The 20362-nt window shown below is 32.9% G+C and overlaps 1 protein-coding gene across 1 annotated transcript in view; it reads right to left on the bottom strand.

Moving 5' to 3' along the window:
• The window catches only part of LOC150093575 (uncharacterized), a gene marked incomplete at its 3' end in the record, with an annotated part of 193752 nt that overhangs the window by 156593 nt on the left and 16797 nt on the right, over positions 1-20362 (bottom strand). The window contains exons 2-4 of the mRNA XM_090413224.1: positions 11761-11965; positions 8532-8573; positions 8294-8405 (exon numbers count right to left, since the gene is read on the bottom strand). Of these exons, the coding sequence (XP_090269350.1) occupies positions 8294-8405; positions 8532-8573; positions 11761-11965 (359 nt within the window). The remainder of the gene's footprint in view (positions 1-8293; positions 8406-8531; positions 8574-11760; positions 11966-20362) is intronic.

Here is a 20362-nt window from a genome sequence, read left to right as displayed (position 1 = left end):
TGGGGAGGGTGCGTTGTTACCACGGGGGGGGTGAGTTACTATCGCCTCGACGTGAACATTTTTAAACATTTTTCGTATGCAAGGTATATGCAAAACTTTTTAATGTCTTTTATTGTGAAGTAAAATCAGGGGTGCGAGTTATACGTGAAGGCAAGTTATATTCGAGTAAATACGGTAAACATTTCACCGACAAATTGACATCCTTCTTCTGCTTCCCCTGCTCAGCTGACTTGTATGGTGAGTTAAAATGCATAAATATTTTTCTCACTACTGTTTTTTTTTTTTTCAAACCAACATCATTAAAATCAATTTAATAATACAATAAACAATTTTACACTGAATAATATTATAAATTTATATATAAATAAATATTATAAAGTAAAATATTATTTATAAAATTATAAATAATTATTTATAAAATATTATATAATATTATAAATTAATTAACTAATTTTCTATTAATTTTTCCCCTACTAAAAACTGCTCGGCACATCAGCAACTTGATTTGTAAACTTTTGGCACGTGCACATAAAAAGGTTTGCCACCACTGGCCTATAGTCTCAGCAATTTCACACACTTTGACTCGCCAGTCATCCAATACCATATCGTGCACTTGACCAATGATTTCTAGTGTTGTCACACTTTTTGGACGTCCTTCACGTGAATCATATTCAAGGCTGGTACGGCCACATTTAAACTCAGCAGCACATTTCTTAATTGTCAAAAATGAATGAGAAGAGTGCTCATAAACTTTTATGAACTTCGATTGAATTTCTTTTGGCATTAAACCTTCTTTTATAAAGAATTTTATAACCACTGTACTCAATTTTATCCATTTCAAGGGATACAGACAACACTTTTGCTTCAGACAGCTTTATAAAAAACTACTTGATAGAATGATTTGCAAATTCACATGGATGCTTATGACAGATGTACAACTAAAAAAAAAATCTTGCTAATAGTGTTGCCATCTATGGTCGAGGCCAAGAACTTTTCAGACCACCCTCGTAATATAGGCAAAGTTATTTCATTGCTCTTGCTGCAAGAAAGCATACTACAGAAACTACAGGTAAACAATTTAATGATAACTGACTACATTATTGGGATGCTGTTCTCTAAGCAGATCTGATTTTCATTTCCTGTTTCTCAGCAATGTTTTTTTTAATATATTAAGAAAAAATCAAAACTGGTAGGATAATTAAGAAAATAAAGAAACAAATGTCTTTATGTCGCAAAACAATCCAGATAATCTAAGTAATGAAATAATTGCAGCCTGGTTGGCCAAGTGGTTAGCGTATCTGCTCTCCAGCCAAAAGGCTGCAGGTTCAAATCCTGCCATGGGTATGGACATTTGTGATTGTCTGTGGAAATATTTGTGGTAGGCAGCAGGGCCGGCCTTCTCTATAAAGGGGCCTGGGTGCAAGAAATCTTTTGGGGCCCTAAAATATTTTTCAAAGGTAAAAATTAAAGGATTCGAAATAAACGTATTGTAAAACCTCTTACCTGCAAATGATTTTAGCACAGGAAAACAAAAAAAAACACATTCGAAATATAACAGGTTAACATAACATTTACTGAACACAAAACAAACGTATTAAATAATTAAAATAAATAAATATTTAACACAAACAAAAGTAACCTGGCTCACCAACTAGCACACAAAAACTATTTACAATTAATTATTGTTTAAAGTAATAAAAAAATAAATAGGTTTACTATTCAGGGGCCTAGTTTTACTAACATGTATATTGCTTAATATGTTTTATTTAAATATGCGATTTTTTTTTTTTTTTGCTATGTCATTAATCATTTCCAAAAAATTACAATTTTTGGCAATTTCCTTTTTGATGCTTAATATAGCAAATGCATTTAAGCGTTCTTCGCACATACTTGACCGAAGTTAATTCTTTATCAATTTTAATTTGCTAAAAGAACGCTTTGCACTTGCTATAGTAACTGGTAACGTAAAGAAAATTTTCAATACAGTTAGCACATTTGGAAATAGTTCATTATAACTATTATTTAATATATATATATTGCAATATGTCTTGCATGTTATTTACATTTTTTTGGTCCAAGATCAATTCTCGTAACAAATCAATTTCCTGGATCAAGTCTTCATTTACATCTTTACTATAATATTTTACAAAATCCCTTGAGCGGTTTTCTAGTTAATTTTTTTCTAATGTTTTTATAACAGTGATTAATTTAAAATAAGAAATAAGATTGGGTATATTTTTAAATCTCTCATCTATTTGTACAATAACAGTATCAATCACGTTGAAAAAGTGACATCTAAATTCCTCTACCGGGTTTAGTAAAACTTCATCTTCTGCTAGTTCAGAAAATTATCTTTTTCTTTTTCGAATTCTTTTTTCAGGAAAGTTTTCGGAAATATTCAAGTTTCGTGCTATCATTTTTGCGTCGTCTAAAAATGTGTTAAATTTTGATCTTAAATTTTGGATTTCATTTTTAATGTTATTCACTAAATTAAAAGCAGAGTCAAGAACAATTGTTTTTGCTTGAAATAGTTTGTTGATACTATTAATTTTTGACAATATTGTAAATCACACCGATAAGCTTAAAATAAATGGCATTTCTTGTAATGAATCTAGTAGACTTTTAGCTTCGGATACTGCTGTGTTATCGTTACTTGCACCAATAAATTCTTCTAAGGCATTATAAGTTTGTTCAAATTGTGTATACACTGCTTTGACTGCGTCTACTATGGCTTCCCATCGAGTATCACATAATGGTTTAAACATAATATTTAAATGCTTTTGTATAATTTCCCACCTTTTTGTAGATGCAGAAAATACGCAGTATAAACATTGCAATCCGAAAATTTTTTTTACAATATATACTACTGGAAGCAGCATCACAAATTATCAAATTAAAAGAATGTGATAAGCAAGATACATAAATTGCATGAGGGTTTAAACTAATTATTCTAGATTGTTCGCCTTTATATGTTCCCATCATATTGCTACCATTATCATATGCTTGCCCTCTACAATTCATAATATCTAAATCAAGCTCACCTATTCTTTTTAAAATCGAATTTGCTGGTCCTTCACCAGTCACATCAGTTACTTCAATAAATCCTATAAATGACTCATTTATAATTAATTTTTTGTCAACAAAATTTACATATCTAATAATTATTGAAGTTTGTTCTTTGTGAGAAATATCAGGAGTACAATCCATTTGGATACTGTAATATATGGCTGCTTTTATATCGACTTTAATTTTATTAAGGACTTCATTACCTAATGCAGCAATCTTGAAATCTATGCGCCGAATGATGCTCAATTCTTTTTTTTTTCGTATTTTTAATTCTCTTTACATGATCCATTAGCACAGGATTGTGTTTACTAAAAAAAAAAAAAAAAAAAAAAAAAAAATCAGCTAACAACCTTTTTATTCCCGTATATAGGGAGTAGGCGAGGCTGTTTAGCCCTATCTAACTTTTTACTTAATAATTCTATTAAACTTAAAAAATTTCCATTATTTGGCGTTCCTATTGTTTCATGGGATCCTCGAAATGACAGATTATTACTTGCTAAAAATAGAATTACATCTACAATTCTTTGGAATAGTAATTTTAGATGTTCCGTTTCTTTATTTATATTAATTTGATTTGTTCTGTCAACAGTCGAATATAAATTAAGCCTTTTTAATAATTCTTGCCAAGCAATAAAAGAATTAAAGTGACCAGCAGAAACTCATGATCTCAAATTACAGATGACAGTTTTCTCCATTTATTAAAACCATATATAAATCGTGTCGATTGATCTTTTCCTCTTCTTTTGGAAAATAATACACAATAAAAGCAAAATACTGAGTCTTGAGCTTTTGAGTAAACTAACCACCTGCAAAGCTGAGTTTCACCATTTGGCATTTTTTTTAAATAGTACGATGTAGAAAATGATCTACCTTCAACATTCTTAACAGATGCATCTTGATGATGTTGTTTAGGTCTAGTTTTAACATAAAATAATCTAAATTTATCAGTTATAATATTTGGCCACAAACCTGGATCATTTATATTCACTTGATCGCCATCGTTATTATTGTTTTCATCGTTATTTGCTGTATCCAAAACGTTTTTATAATCAGACACATCTTTTCGACGAATCCCACAGTTTCTACATTTTCGTTGAAAAGTAGCGTAGCTTGTTTGGAGTTTTCTTCTTCAGTTAAAGTTTGAATCGCAACTGCTGAAGTCGTAGCAATTTCATTGTCAGATTTATTTTGTAGCCATGAAAACAAATCTACTTGTGACTTTTTGAGATTTTGCTTTTCTTCTTTTTTCTTTTCTGCTGATTTCCTTTTTTGACATGGACATTATGGGTTAGGCTTTGCCTGTCGAATAAGTAAATAATATTAAATATTTTTATCCTATGAATTAATAATAAGTTAAATATGTACATACTTTTTACAATATTACAAAATTTTAGAAACACTCAAGGAATGTGTTTATTTTTTTCATTTGTTTACTTCAGTAAATCAGTTTCACCCTTATCTATCACTTATTAACTGAGTTGGAATTAACGTAGTGGAGATGTAATCACGTGCAGACAACACTTCATAATCCTGAATATTGATAATACATTTCACATAGCTTTAAAAATAACTTACCATATTTACTGGAATATAACTGGTCCTCGCATATAACTCGCACCCCTGATTTTACTTTGCGAAAAAAAGACATTGAAAAGTTTCGTGTAACCTCGCACAGAAAAAAAAGTTTAATCACGTTCATCTGATGGCAATAGTGACTCGCTTCCCGTGGCAAACCACACGCCCTTCATACTAGCCAATATGTCTGCAGATGCAATAAAAGCAAGTCGTTTTATTGTATCACTGAATAAGGTACAAACATTTGCAGTCTGTGTAATATATTTCTCAACAAATAGTACAATTAGAGACAGCTGGGATAAAAACGACACTAACTAATGAAACGCATGTCCCTTTCCCCAAAAACTATGCTATTTAGCTGCAAGGAAAACCATATGCTGCACTGGCAAACACTAAAAACTAGATGTGTGGGAGTCTGTCCCCCTAGCTCAAATGCAGAGCAACAATATAAAAATAAAAAACAGAAAGTGTTAAAATTCGTAAAAGGTGTTAAAGCTAGGAAATATATAGTGAATAATGTTATGGCACTTTCAGATATTGAATTTGGTTGAAAAGAATTATCATTTCAATTCAAAAATTGTCTGCTGACTTTTATCTTTGATCATGATCTTTTGTTAATACCGCACCAATCATATGCACATATCTTTACTGGCCTAGTACCATGGCTGTCTGTTCATTAGTCATTCGTGAAGGATTGTTCATTAAGTATCTCAAGTCTTGTAAATTACTCCTAATTTTTGCTTGAAATAATGGGAAAGCAGATGGTGCTATTTGGATAGGATGCACACAAGGAACCTGCTCTCTAGGCAGGAAATAGCAATTGCAATATATGCGGGGATTTTACGAAAAAAACTGAAAACTTTAGTTTCCGAAAATCAATGTAAAGGAAATTTGCTTTTATATCTAAGTTAAACATATTAATTGACAATAAATACTTCCAATGACTTACGATTTAATAAAATACAAATACATTTTAGAAAACAGATACATTCTTTACGAAACATGAAAAGATATATCAAATGATGGTAAAGGAGTCAAGCCACGTCTGGATGCCTGACGAATAATGCAGCAACTGAACTGGACAAAAAACTTGTACATCAGTATATCGCGGAGATATATCGATGGCTTGGAAATAGGATGTTTGTTTCTAATTTTCTTATTACTTATTATTATGAAACAGTTGGTAGAGTTTAATTAATTATTGCATTTTTATTTGGTATAGCTGTACTTAATAAAATTGTATTATATTAAGTTCAAATAAGTGTCAGCAAAGATGTTTGAACTGTATTTTTTTATTTAATTATTTTTTAAGATGAGCCCTGGGTTGCGTGCCGGAAAAAAGTCATTGGCATGCCATATTTGGCAGGCATGTTAAGGGTTGTCCACCCCTGCTCTAGACTAACCATATATAAAGAATATAATAAATATTTTTTCAACGATTTCGATAACGAGCCAAATGATATAAATGTGTAACAGATTAATAAAAAAACTAATGTTAAAGATACCAAGCTATTTTAAACCTGGTTTTACTCTATTTCCCAAGTAAGCAAACAGACAAATAAGTCAAGTTTGCACCTGCAGGTGTTGCATGTCTAGCTGACCCTGCACGTAGTGCAAGACCTTGGGAAATGGAGTAAAACCAGGTTTAAAATAGCTATTTTAAACCTGATTTTATTATATAAATAGCTATTTATTATACCCAAGGTAAAATACTTTCTACATTTATATCTCCTCCTGAAATTTTTATTTAATAAGGTTAAAACACCTTATGGTAACTTGTTCTGGTAAAATACTTATAAGCTCTGTATTAATAAAATCTCCTCCAGGAGATGTGCTTTGTATTAAGGGTAAATATTAAGATTAGTGATCAGAGCTTATTCTACTTTTACCATGAGTTGCCTTGGTCTTGCACTACGTGCAGGGTCAGCTAGACTTGCAACACTTGCAGGCACAAACTTGACTTATTTGTCTGTTTGCTTACTTGGGAAATGGAGTAAAACCAGGTTTAAAATAGCTTGGTATCTTTAACATTTATTATAGGTAAAATACTTTCTACAAAAAAACTAACGATGAATCAGGCCATTTAAGGTAAAAACGAAATCATGTTTGTTAATTTTTATCCACTGCATAAATGCAGCAAAAACCCTAATATAATAGAGAAACACAGAGATATTATTATTACCAGGGGTCCCTAAAATCCTGTCAATGAAATCCCTTTAGTTATAAGCAAAATTAGAAGAAAAAAATAATAATAAAATAAAAAATACGCTTCTGCAAATGTGTACCGACTGTGCCCACTCGATCATGGGGTCCGAGTGCATTGCACCCACCGCACCCCCAAGATGGCTGGGCCATGGTAGGCAGTAGATGCAGTTGCGGTTAGTTGTAGTTGGTGGAGAGTCGTAGAGTAGGTGCCCTCCCTCAATGAGTCTTTGGATTCCCTGGCGGTGTTACATAATAATAATAAAAAAATAAAACAAATATTCAGGAATTACCTTACACACCTGGAATGTCAAAATATTTGGCTCAATGTCAAACCCAGATAATATGCAACAGGCATAAGTCCTCTATTCAAGGAATCAAAACAAAATAATAATGTACATTTTGGATAATTAATAAAATAAAGTTTTAAACGTTTTTGAATTATATTACAGATTAAAAATTTTAAATAAATATCATTAGTTAGATTTGATAGTAAATGTTACATTAAAGGAGAAATTAAATTACGTAATTTCTGAATTAGATATCATTGCCACCCTGGATGAGAGATTCTTCATAAATCTGACATTAGGAAGCAATAAAATATCTGATAAATAATAACTAGTCTGGATCTGACATTGGCTTCACTTCTTCCTTATAAGTGCAATAATAACGTTTTTCATTTCCGTTTAAATACTGGTAATTTATAATTGTTAAATTCTTGAGATAAAATCGCATTCTGAATTCATTTTCTCTAAAATCTGTAAATAAAATTTCAAGACTAAACGGAAAAATGAAAATAATATTTTCATTTTAAAAATTAAAATATTATTTACTCTACAACGCTAATAAATCTTGTGGATCGATTAATATTATTCGTAAGCCAAATCAAGGATTATGGCATTACGATATTTTCCTAATATAATTCAAAATACAATGAAATTATAGCAAAGAAATACGCAACGAATTAGTCATTGATTACAACAACGGCGCACATCGATAAGACATGCGAAGCACGCTACTAGTGACTTTATTTTATTATACTCGTTCGGCAACTGCAAGACATGTGCTCGGCGCATTGGCCCCGGAAACTGCAGCGTGTAATGGATGAAAGCAGCGCGATCTGCTTCAACAATGGGTGAATGGGTGTCAACGACACCGCGCTGAAATTATTCTCCATGTATAACAGTTCAACCTTGCGCTGCAAGACAGAAATGTTGAGCTTCGATTTGTGGGCATTGACAATCAAGTAAATATATAAAATAATTTATAAAATGCAAGGTGCAGCACGCTAAACGACTTATCAATCAAAATAAACTAATATACGAGGGAGAAGCATTGCAAAACAGAACAGCTTGCAGCATCTGACGTCAGATCTCTCCCAATGTGACACAGCCCGTGTAACGTGCTCACTTCAGCACAGATCAACAATTGGTACTTGGTATAGCCTTACCTGTATATATCGTACTGCACCTCTCAAGATACTCAAATTTGACGTTTTACGATCATCCCCATTTGGCAATTGCTTCTTTAATGATTCGAAACATTCCTTCAAATGGGCCCTCCTAATATAAAATGATCAGAAAATCATTTTAAAATGGCTGTTTCTATCGCAACAGAATTATATCAATATAATACTGAACATTAATCTTTCTCTAGGAGACTAATTTCTATTTTGTTTTTTAACTTACCGATTTTTCTCCAGTTTATTGTGAACTTCTCTGGTACCAGCACTATGATTAAAAAATAAAAAATAAAAAAATAGATAAAACGGGATAAATAAACTTGGAAAAAAAAGGCCAAGTGAACAAAACAAGTACACTAAATTAACCTACTCTATAATAAATTTACTGTTGAATGGCCCACAAATCAATATGAAAACCTCAATATCAAATTGTTACTTCGTATTAGTCTCTTCAAAATTAATTAGAATATGTAAAACTTATATATTTGTTAAATATTAGCATTACCACTAGGCCTTTATGAATTCACAAGGCTCACTGTGAGAGGCTCCAAACTTTCTACAGGCTACTATATAATACCTCATCTTGATATGGTGCACCCACTCTTGCAATGCATTCCATTCATTCATTTACAAAATCATTTTTCACTTCCTTACTTGTGTGACCTTGCAGAATTTCCAAGGATAACTCTTTTATTACATATTACTCTGCAATATCTTATCTATATCTATCTAAGAGGACAATAAGTTGATGAATAATCAATTTATTGACCTAATCATGTCATCTCTTCTAAATTTCAAGTTCAGCAAGATGAGCTCTCTCCCTATCATAATCATCATTCCAAAAGTCTTTCATCATCTACATCTTCAGGTGGCAACTTCTGTGACTGCCCAGAAATGCAGATATAGCCAATGCAGTGTCTGGTCCCACTCAAATACCACTGTGGACATGGAAATTTGTGAATGTATTTAGATAGTATATAAATTCACTCTGCTTAGAACGATATCACCTTATTAGATTATTATTATTATTATTACATGACAATAATAATAATATGGGAATCCAAGGACTCATTGAGGGAGGGCTTACTCTATAACTCTGTCTCCACCAACTACAACGAACTGCAACTACACCAACGCCATCTACCGCCGACCACCACCACTAGTATTTTCACAGACAATCGCAAACATCCATGACCATGGCGGGATTCGAACCTGCAGCCTTTAGGCTGGAGAGCAGATATGCTAACCATTCGGCCAACCAGGCTGGCAATATAATCTCATAATATTACTGCTTACTGGAGTTGGATTGAATTGGTTGAAAATGTTCCAGGTTCTAGATTATCTAATCTGCAGTTCACCCACAATACTAAGCTTACATTCCATGTGTAAGATTAACATATGAACAAACTTATTGGTGTCCTTCAAAATTATGGCAGCAATTTTCTGAGTATAACTTTTATAACTTCTATAGTGTGCCCCTGAACTTCAACTCCCTACTACTCTCATTCAGATACCACACCTCCTGGAGCCAAGTTCCTACAATACAATATATCTTATTCCATCTCTTCTGATCATCATGCACTTATCAGCAAACTGTTATCTCCATTATTGGCCTAGGTGCCACCCACCTATTCAAATTCTCTGTAGCAACATGGCATCACAATTCCTTGGCATTATTCTCCCCAATTTAGTGTCATATGCAGATAATTGCATATCTCTTCTCAAATCCTGAACTATATGAGGGAGGGTCTGGAAAGTTCTGATAAACACCTAGAACAAAAATAACATTAAAGCAGCCGATATAACCATAAGAAAGAACAAACAAGGATATAAAAACAAGTTCCCTTCATAACTCTGCTACTAATGTGTTCTTTCTTGTGGTTATATCAGTTGCTATAAATTATTTTTGTCTAGGTGTGTATCAGAACTTTCCAGACCTCCACCCCTTGTATATATATTTATATACTAAACTCAGTATATAAATTAAACCATGGTGATCCTCAAACAAACCAGGCTGAGTGGTTAGTGCACTCACTCTCCGAACGACAGGTTGTGGGTTTGAATTCCACTGTGGTATAGATGTTTGTGATTATCTTTATATGGTAGATGAATTTCACTGCCTGGTGTGAGACCACTGTCCCACTTATTGGAGGTCTGAAGTGGCTTGAAAAAGTTCCATGTTTGGTCTCTAGAGCTTACTTTCTTTTCCAGTGGGGGGAAAAAAAAAACATCTCTAACCATCTATCATAATAATATGGTGATATTGCCATTTTGCTACCTTATATGTTAGGTAGCAAAAAAGCTACCTAAACTAGCTTTTCAGCTAGTTTAGGTAGCTGAAAAGTAGTAGTAGCTTTTTTTTTATCATCTGTTCGTCATATCATACGCATGGAGCATATTTAGCTCCATGACTGATGAGGCTCAGTCACCCAAAGGGTGACTATCAGAGAGTATGGCAGGTTCTCTGCCTACCAATAAGAACCAAGGTTTGATACAATACCATTTGGCAGTAAAAATGAAGAAATCCTGAGATAATCCAGATAGAGTGATGAGAAAAAGAGATCTTTTTAGAACACTTACTTATGAAATTCAGAAAACACTGGTACAGTTACAATGAACTTTAAGCAGCAGATTTGTGCACAAATTGTCAAAATTGCCAATAAAGCTTGAAATCAGGCTGGGTAACAACTTCCCTACATGCCTGTGAAGGAAGTGAGGAGCTGTGCATTATTGGATAGACGTTGCATCAGGTTGCTATAGTACTATGTACTAGTAGTTGTGAAGATATTTCTGTTGCTCACTCAGTTAAAAAAAGATGAAAACATTTGTATAAATTCTTGTGCAGTATAATTTACTTTCCTGTGGTACACTGCCTGTCATCCTTCTTTTCTGAGACATCACTACACCACACAACTCAACAGCTGCTATGGATAGTCAGTTTGGAGCCTAAATACAAAGACTGTTGATATCTAGACTATGAACTAACTATCCATACTCATCCTCCCAAATTTCAACAGTGGATTATTGTGGTATTCTATCAAATAAAATTACCATATAAGCTCTCCTTTTTAATACCGTTTTCATCCTACTATAAAATGTTAATTAAGTTGTGGAAATGAGATTGCCCAAAGCAAATTCTATAAATTCAATTAAGTAGATTATACTCTCATTAACAAAGAGTGTGCACAGAACTAGTTTGAATTCAAAAGTGGATAATTACAAAATAATCACATTGTTATCTCTCTCACACCACACACACACAAAATTACAATATTTTCATTTATTTATTTATTTTTAAAAAGTACATTTAAAATATCTTCTCAAGTAAAGAAAGTACTAGCCTAATTATATAATCAAATACCAAAAATGTATTATAAGTTTCTGCCTGAAATATGCCTTTACATTTTTATGTTAAGAGAGACAGAAAATGACAAATCTTGCAATGGATATCTCACCCTTGCACATCTGGACTAATGATTGAAGGCTCACGTGCAACTATTGCTCCAGTGCGCCTTTTTTCTCTTCCATCATCTGCGGAATTTGAAATAGGGGTTACAGGTTCAGACTTAGTTGCAACTATTTTGGGACTTGTCTTAGTCAGGAGTGGTTCACCACTGGAGCAAAGTTTAGCAAAGGTATTATAATCATGGGGTTCTTCACCTGTGAACAAGAGAAAAGTTTTGAGTGTAGACTAATTTTTCACATGGACATATTGCATGTTAAATAAAAAGATGATTTCATTAGAATTCTTCAATTGCATTATATTAACATGTTCTTCAAAGTAAAAGGTACACTTTAATGTACCTATGCAGTTCTTTTCTCAAAATAAAAATAACTTTGTTTTCTTTTCAGGGGGGGGGGGTAATGCTTTTGGTAGATTTCAATTCAATTAAATGTCACAAGGCTGTAGTAATAAATAATTCCTATTTTATTGTATATTGCAAAGACACACTTTCAAGTCAGAGCTTAAGTTGATGTTGATAAAGAAAAAAAAAAAAAGCTTAAAACAAATTTCTAAAGCTTTTTCATTTCCCAAAGAGAACAGGCAGTACCTCTTAGCATCAACACTATGGAAATCATTATGCGATCACTCTTACTTCTCACTATTTGCATGATCAAGGTTGAGTGCATTCCCACAGCATGCTAGATATCCTATTCTTAATTAGTATTTAATTTTATGTACTTCTGTGTTCTGCAGTTGATTTCGAGGAGTTATAGAATTAAAAACCAGATACTAAGACAGTTGATGCGAAGTCATTCGCTTCTATATAAAAGAAGCCAATCGTGAAATGACTTCATGTGCAAACTTTGTTTGCTTACACTTGGACAAAGGATTAAACCAAGATTATAACTTCTTGGCATCTTTGATTTACAGAATTTCTTCTAAGAGAAAGAATTCTACATGCCTTGTGCCAAAGGTCAACTAAAACCTAACTTATAAAATTGCTTGGTATCTTTAACATAATATATACCCAAGGTAAAAAAACTTTCTATAACTAGAATCAGCTGAAAAAATGTATAGAAAAAGTTCCCAGACTTGAGGATGACTAGAATTCAAGATTATAGGGATTTCTTGTTACATGAAGGTGACAGAATATCTTATTTAAAATAATTTGTAATCAGATACCTCTCCATCACCAATGCTTCATACTTTATTTCCTCCACATTATTCTAAATCAGCATTTTTTTTTTCAGAAATTAAGAATATTTAATATTTTTTCTTTTTTTTTTTTTACTAGCACTTTAAATATTATAGCAGATTACTGAATATGCATATATCACACATTTCCATATTAAATTTAATATAACTATACAAACAGCTTGTTTGTTTTCAATATGTAGAATAAATAGAGGACATAGTATTCATTGAAAAAGGAGAAGGATCATCTAATAAAAAAAAAAAAAAAGTGTGCACATGAGTGTGGGGGAGAAGCAACTGTGGTGGAAAAAAGTGAAGGAGTTAAGGGATAACTGAGAGAGAATATTGAGGTTCTGCAAGCACTACAAAGTTGGCAAGGACAACCCAATCGAGATGACTGTTCTCATATATAAGGCTTTGATCAAGCCATCTAGATAACTAAGGCAATTTCAGGGCTAAGAACATAATATATGGCAGTTATGAGTGTTGTACAGCCTGAATGACACATAAGACATAAGTTGCATAGGGGGGGGGTGGGGGTAGCAATGTGAAGTGTGTTTTGAGTGGAGAGTTTTATACTGAGCATTTTATATATATCTATATATAGTGCAAGTTTGGCAGAACAGCCTTCCCCCCATGAAAAATCACCTCAGAAAATGCACATAGCAGAAACAGAATGTCTATGAGAAAGTGACTCAAACTAAGATTACTCTTCCCACTACAAATGTAAAAACAGTAATCTAAGGTTAAGTGGATTTGGAATTTGTAGTGTTAGCAGTCACGAAGGCGAGAAACAGTAACGAGCTACAAAATTTTTGGAAGTATAGAAATTTAAAAAGTGATCAAGAGCTTACCAAAATACAACCTTCAGTATGATCTGCCTTGCTACACACAAACTTTGCCCACATAGTCACCTTTAATTAATACTCTTGATGACTAATCTGTCAGCTTTTTTAACTAAAAGTTCAAAAAGTGAATGCCTGAGTTTCAAAAAAAAAAACTGATTAGCATTCAAAATAATTCTATCAATGTTCACTCATTAGTAATCGAAAAAAAAAAAAAAACTCATTCTTTCAAACTCTTTGCCCAGAATACCTCATGTTTGACATATTGTAATTTCATAAGCAAAATCTTAATCAGCATGAGAATTGCAGATAATCAACAAAATTGCCTATAAAGCTTCAACTTCACAGTAACTTTATACCCAACAGGCAAAGTGTTTGTTTGTTTTTGAAATGACAAAAGTTTGAAAAGTAATCAAACACTTATGAAAATGTGACCTTCAGCATGTTTCTATGTTTCTCTGACATTGAACTATTAAAAATATGTCTAATTGATATCAAATAATGATGGAAACTTATTATCCTTTCTTTTAATAAGGTTTACTGCCAAGTTGAAGATTTTTAGGCTGTTTTCTTTGTTAATTATAATTCACACACTGACTGAAATTTCACTTTGAAAAATACATGTTCATTCACGAACTTCTGAATTCTGCTGGTCTCTGATGAGAGCTAATAGTGTGAAAGAATAGTCAGACTAGTAAGCCCTTAATCAAAAGCATTAATAAAAAATAAATAAATAAAAAGTTGAACACATAGACTTGTGTACAATGTATCTATCTTAATTACAGTACACTGTCAAAGTACTATAGCTCATTATTATTGGGCCTCAACAAAGCGAATAAATGTAACAAGTTTAATAAAATGAAAACAGCAAAAGAAATAAAGTAAACAACAGTTTAATATTTGTTGTTAATTCATTGTACTTTTTTTTTCATTTTATTAAACACATAACAAGCCACATATAGTATTTACCGCATCTTAAACTCAGTTACTGTCTGAACTCCTGCCATCCTCTCAAGAAATTTATTCCACATATCTTTAATCATTCATGCTAAAAAATTCTCTCACTTCTTTGCTCAACATATCCTTGCACAATGTCTGGGATGGCCCCTTTGTTCTTGTGTCCCTCTTTTGTTCCACCTTCTGGAAAATCTTCCTGATGTTCATCCAGTAAAAATTTCTCAACTTAATCATATCACCTTCTATCCAGCAAACTCTACAGATCGCTTGCTCTCAACTTGTCCCCACAGCCACTCTTCCACAATGCAGATATCACAATTATTATCTCACTTCCTTAAAACCAAGTAACCAGATCTGTGAAGAACATTCCAGATGTGGTTGAATTAAGACCTTTAAAACCTATACAATGAAACAATGTAGTCTTATCTGTGCTGGTCAATATCCCATTCTTGCTGAAGGGTGCATTTTTGAAAGCTCTTGATCACTTCACAGTATTTTCTTACTTGGTATAAAACAGCTTTAAAAACAACTGTGATATACTAATTAGATTATAAAATTCACATTCAACACTGTAAAAATTCAATGAAAATTAGCAACAGATATTTCATACTGAAAATAAGAAGATCAGTATGGAACAAACAAGCAATTTATATGAGACAGAATACAAAAGAAAATATTGCTAGTAAACCAGAAATCAGCAACAAGTGAAACAAAAATTAGACGGGTAGCACTCACTCATTTACTAAGAATGAAAATCTCAATCTTAGCAGATATCTAAAATGATTAATCATTGGTTTGATTGTGGTTATAGATTTTTTTTTTTTACTAACTGTTGTATTTAATTTGCACTCAGTCTTATTAAACTGCTTGTTTGTTCACATTGATGATGATGTACCGTTAAAATCAATTAATTTTCAATGAATCTTCACTGTGCTGAACTTTATTATTATGCGACACCTCTAGGAAGTCCGAAGACTCATCGAGGGAGAGTGTGATAACAGCATCAAACAATTGATGCCCTTCCAACTACTAACCATGCTCAAACTTGTTTAACTTTTTGCATGGGCCATTAGTAGCAGAGGCTCTACCAGTATGCTTTTTTTAATCATATACAGTATAAAATGATAATGGATATTTATTAACTTTTTTTTAAACAAGATTTACTGCCCAAATTTAACCTTTTAAACTTGTTAATTCAATCTAATATACTGTACAAGAAACTAAAACATTTATAACTGTTAATACTCCTTAAAAAAAGATAGTATAAATCAAAGATCCTAAATTACCATAGAAGAGCAGTAGATTTTTTTTTTTTTTTTGCTCATTAAATTAATGCTTATATTACAATTTAAATATTTGTAACTGTTCAGTAAAAATTAATAAATTACATTTCTCTAATATTTTTTGTCCAAAATAAAAACAATTCGACAATGACAACAAATTTTGAGCTGTTTATCAGTTAGATCTAAAATTTTTTTTTTTTTTTGAAATTCCTCTTTGTAAATGATCTACACTCTATATGTTGTCAACTAATCATTATTTCAAGAAACTACTCATATTCATAATACAAATGACTCAGCTCAAATTTCACTGCTAGCCTGGTTGGCCAAGTGGTTAGCAGCTCTGCCTTCCAACTAAGAGCCTGTAAGTTCAAATTCCACTGTGGGTACAGATTTGTGAATGCCTTTAAGGCAAGAGATGAATTTCTTCTTTTCTTTAAAAAAACAAGCATTATAAACTCAAGGAGTTATACATGCTCATTCAAAGCAGGCTTTTACAAGCATCCATGCCAATGGCAGGACTCGAACCCACAACCTATTGGCTGGAGAGACTGAATATGCTATCCACTTGGCCGACCAGGCTATTTCATCGTGTAGTGTGAGGCCATCACCACCACCATCCTGCTTACTGGTGATCTAATCCTCAGCCCACTTGTGGCACTAATACTAAATGTATTATGGGTTACAGGTTTCCATGGGTGAGACTCACTTCACATAAAATCAAGAAAGAGCATTCACTGATTGATTTATATATATATATATGACCAAACTTTTTACATGTCATCACTAAACTTTATATATACTTTATTTTATACAAAGTATGATTAGCCCATCCATGGTACAAATACATATGTACCATAGATCTACAAAAATCTTTTGTGGATGGAAACATTAATTTTTTTTTTAAATGATCTAAGCAGAACAGGACAGCAATTTTTCAGTCAGATAACTGAAGGTAAAATTACATGGTGCTCAACAGAAGTCAGATGACACAGTAATGCATTCAAGGGTTCGATAATCAAGGTTTGTTTATTTGAAGACTGGATAATTGAGAGATTACTGTATATACAGAAAACATACATAGAAAATGCTTTCTAATAATATCATCTGATGACTGTCTGCAGCTGTCTCATAACTGTAAAATAATAATAATAATAATAATAATAATAATAAATAAATAAAACACATCAAATAAAATGCACATTTCCCAAAACAGAACTATTTCTGATATAATGAAGAAATGACAGCCTGGCTGGAAAGAGCTTCCACTTTCCAACCAGCAGGGTGCAGGTTTGAATTCACTATGGGCATGGATGCTTGCAAATGTGTTTTTTAGATGGTTTGCAAACACCTTTAAATCAATTTCAGTATCTAGTGTAAAAAAGACAGCCATCCTGCTTACTGGAAGACTGAAGTGGCTTCCAGTCTCTTGGAGGCTAGGATAAATGTTTCTTGTTTGGTCTCTAGCTCAGGGGAAGTATATTAGTTAACTCTTAGCCCATCCATAGCATCTATATATGTAAAATATATTCACAATCTTTCGTGGGTGGGATTTACATAAAAAAAAAAAAATCAGCTTGTGTAGCATTGGATTAGCTTTTCAGGATTAGAGATATCAGTTTTTCTTTGATTTTTTTCCGCTCCATACAAAGGATGCAAAATACCAAGATGTACAACAATTATGTATAATTATATATTTTGTCGATTTTAATTTATGATATCCTCCATAACTATCTAATTCTATCTTAAAGATAAATAATTTCAGTGATTTGTGTCTTAAGATTTAAGTGTTGGGAGAAACTCATGTTAGAAGCTTAATGGAGTGAAAGAGCACTGAGAAAGGATTAAAAATAAAATTTAATTCCTCCAATATTTCATGGCCACTGAGACATCATCAGGAAGTACAAAGTGAGACTTGTAACACACACACACACAAGCAACACAAAACTAAGTTTTTTTTTTTGAGTGAACTATCTTGTCAGATGTCATCTCCTTCCAGGAGGTTGACTACCATGAGCTTTCCACCATATACGGTTTTGTGCTTCTCTTTTGCATTCTTCATGGGACAAAAAGGTCCAGTCCTTAATATTTCTCCTCCAATCTGTTCTTTGTCTTCCTTTTCTTCTTTTTCCTTGTATCATTCCTTCTAGACGTGTTTTTTGTAGGGATTCATGCCTTAGTATGTGTCCAAGGTAGGTGGTTTTCCTTTTCTTAATGGTTTTCAACAGAGTTCTATCTTCTCCAATCATCTCTAATATTTCTAAATTAGTTTTTTTGGCAGTCCTTGGGACTAAGAATTCTTCTGAGGACCCACATCATAAACTAAAGACTTTTAGTTTATTTTCACAATATTTTGATATAGTCAAGCTTTCTGATCCATATAGCAGTGATGACCATACATAGCATTTGGACAGCCTAATTCTTGTTTATTTGTGAATTTCCCTTGAGGTCAGAATGTTTTTCATGCTAATGAAAGTTGATAGAAAATATGGACAAAAGAAGAAAATGGAAGAATATGAACAGCGATGAAGCCCAATTCTGGTATAAAGAGATCAATAAACAAGTAAAAATTCTGACTAAAAAAGGTAAAGGAAGACTGGCTCAATCAAGTCTGCAAGGAAATAGAGGAAAAAGATATCAGAAAAGTCTATGAAAGCTTGAACTTGATTTCAGGGAAGAAGAGAAAGATAAAAAGAAGTTAGAAAATGAGATAGAAAATAATGATGACCCCAGAAATTAAGGAATGGGAAACCAAAGCAGCCATTAAAAGAATAAAGGATAGGAAAGTTCCAGGAGTGGATGATATTCAAGATGAGTTACTGAAGGCATTGGCAAAGGAAGGAATAAAACTTCTATCCATCATCTTTAATAGAAGTCTGGAGGAGGATAGAATACCTAAAGACTTTGTAAGATCTATTTTTATTCCTATTCCCAAGAACACAAAAGAACGATGGATTGCCGCAAGCACAGAACTATCAGCTTAATTAGCCATTGCAAAAGTCCTAATCAACATAATATATAGAAGAATGGAACAGATGATAGAGAGGGAATTAAATGAAGTACAGTTTGGTTTCAGGAGAAACATGGAAACCTATCACAACACTATGGATATTGGGGGAAAGAATGATCAAGTGCAATAAAGATTTATATCTATGCTTTTGGACTATGAAAAAGCTTTCGATAACGTTAATCACTGTGTTTTATTTGATATTTTGCATAAAATAGGAATATTATTATTATTACCACCCCAAGACCTCATGGAGTCAAAGACTCATCTGGGAGGTCCTTTTATCACACACACACACAGCTCATCATACCATGTTTTAAACACATTCAAACTCTTTGCAGACACCACATTCTCAGGCAAGGCATTCCAATCATTCACAACTCTGCACGAAAAAACCTGCCTCTAACTCCCCTACTCACACCCTTTTTATACAGAGTCCAGGGATGACCTCTGGTTCTCCCCTGATCTCCCACTATTCTCTGTAAAACTTCTCCAGCATTGATCCTATAACAACCCCTTACCAACTTGTAGGTCTCTATCATATCTCCCCTCTTCCTCCTGTCCACCAGACTCTGCAAATTACATCTTCTCAATCTTTCCTCATATTCAACATTCCAGAGGTCAGAAACTACCTTAGTCAATCGCCTTTGGACCCTTTCCAACATCTCTTCATCCTTTTGAAAACCTGGTGACCAAATCTGGGCACAATACTCCATGTGTGGGCTAATCAAAGCCTTATACAACAGAACAAGAATTTCCCTACTTCTACACGTTGGTGTCCTCCGCATCATTCCCAGAAGCTTTATCCACTATCACTCCCAGATCTCTTATTTCCTCTACCTCTAACAATATATTCTCACCAAGCATAAATTCTGCATCCCATCTTTGTTTTCCAATAGATGAAAATATTATGAGAATTTTGTTCAGAATATACAAAACTCAAGAAGCCAGGGTCAGATTTGAAGGAGAGGATACTAAATGGATCCCCATAAAAAAGGGTGTGAAGCAAGGACACGGGATGTCCCCAATCCTTTTTAATGTCTATAGTGAATGGATGATGAGGGAGGCCTTGGAAAATCTGAAGGATGGAATAAAGATAAACGGACATCTGATAAATAATATAAGATATGCAGATGACATTGTACTTATGAGTGAAACAGAGGAAGGCTTACAAAGAATTTTGAACAGACTGAACAGGGTTGGAAATGAGATATAAAATGAAAATAAACATTCAGAAGTCAAAAGTGATGAAGATTTCAAGGAAAGAAAATGATGGGATGGAAATCACTTTGAACAGACAAAGAATAGAAAATGTAAAAAGGTTTTAAT

This window comes from Typopeltis vanoorti, chromosome 23, assembly GCF_054136105.1.
Source record: "Typopeltis vanoorti isolate ZY-2024b chromosome 23, IOZ_Tvanoo_1.0, whole genome shotgun sequence".
NCBI lineage: Eukaryota > Metazoa > Arthropoda > Arachnida > Uropygi > Thelyphonidae > Typopeltis > Typopeltis vanoorti.
The sequence above is the reverse complement of the archived record's forward strand: the minus strand, read 5'-3'. Positions and strand labels throughout refer to the sequence as shown.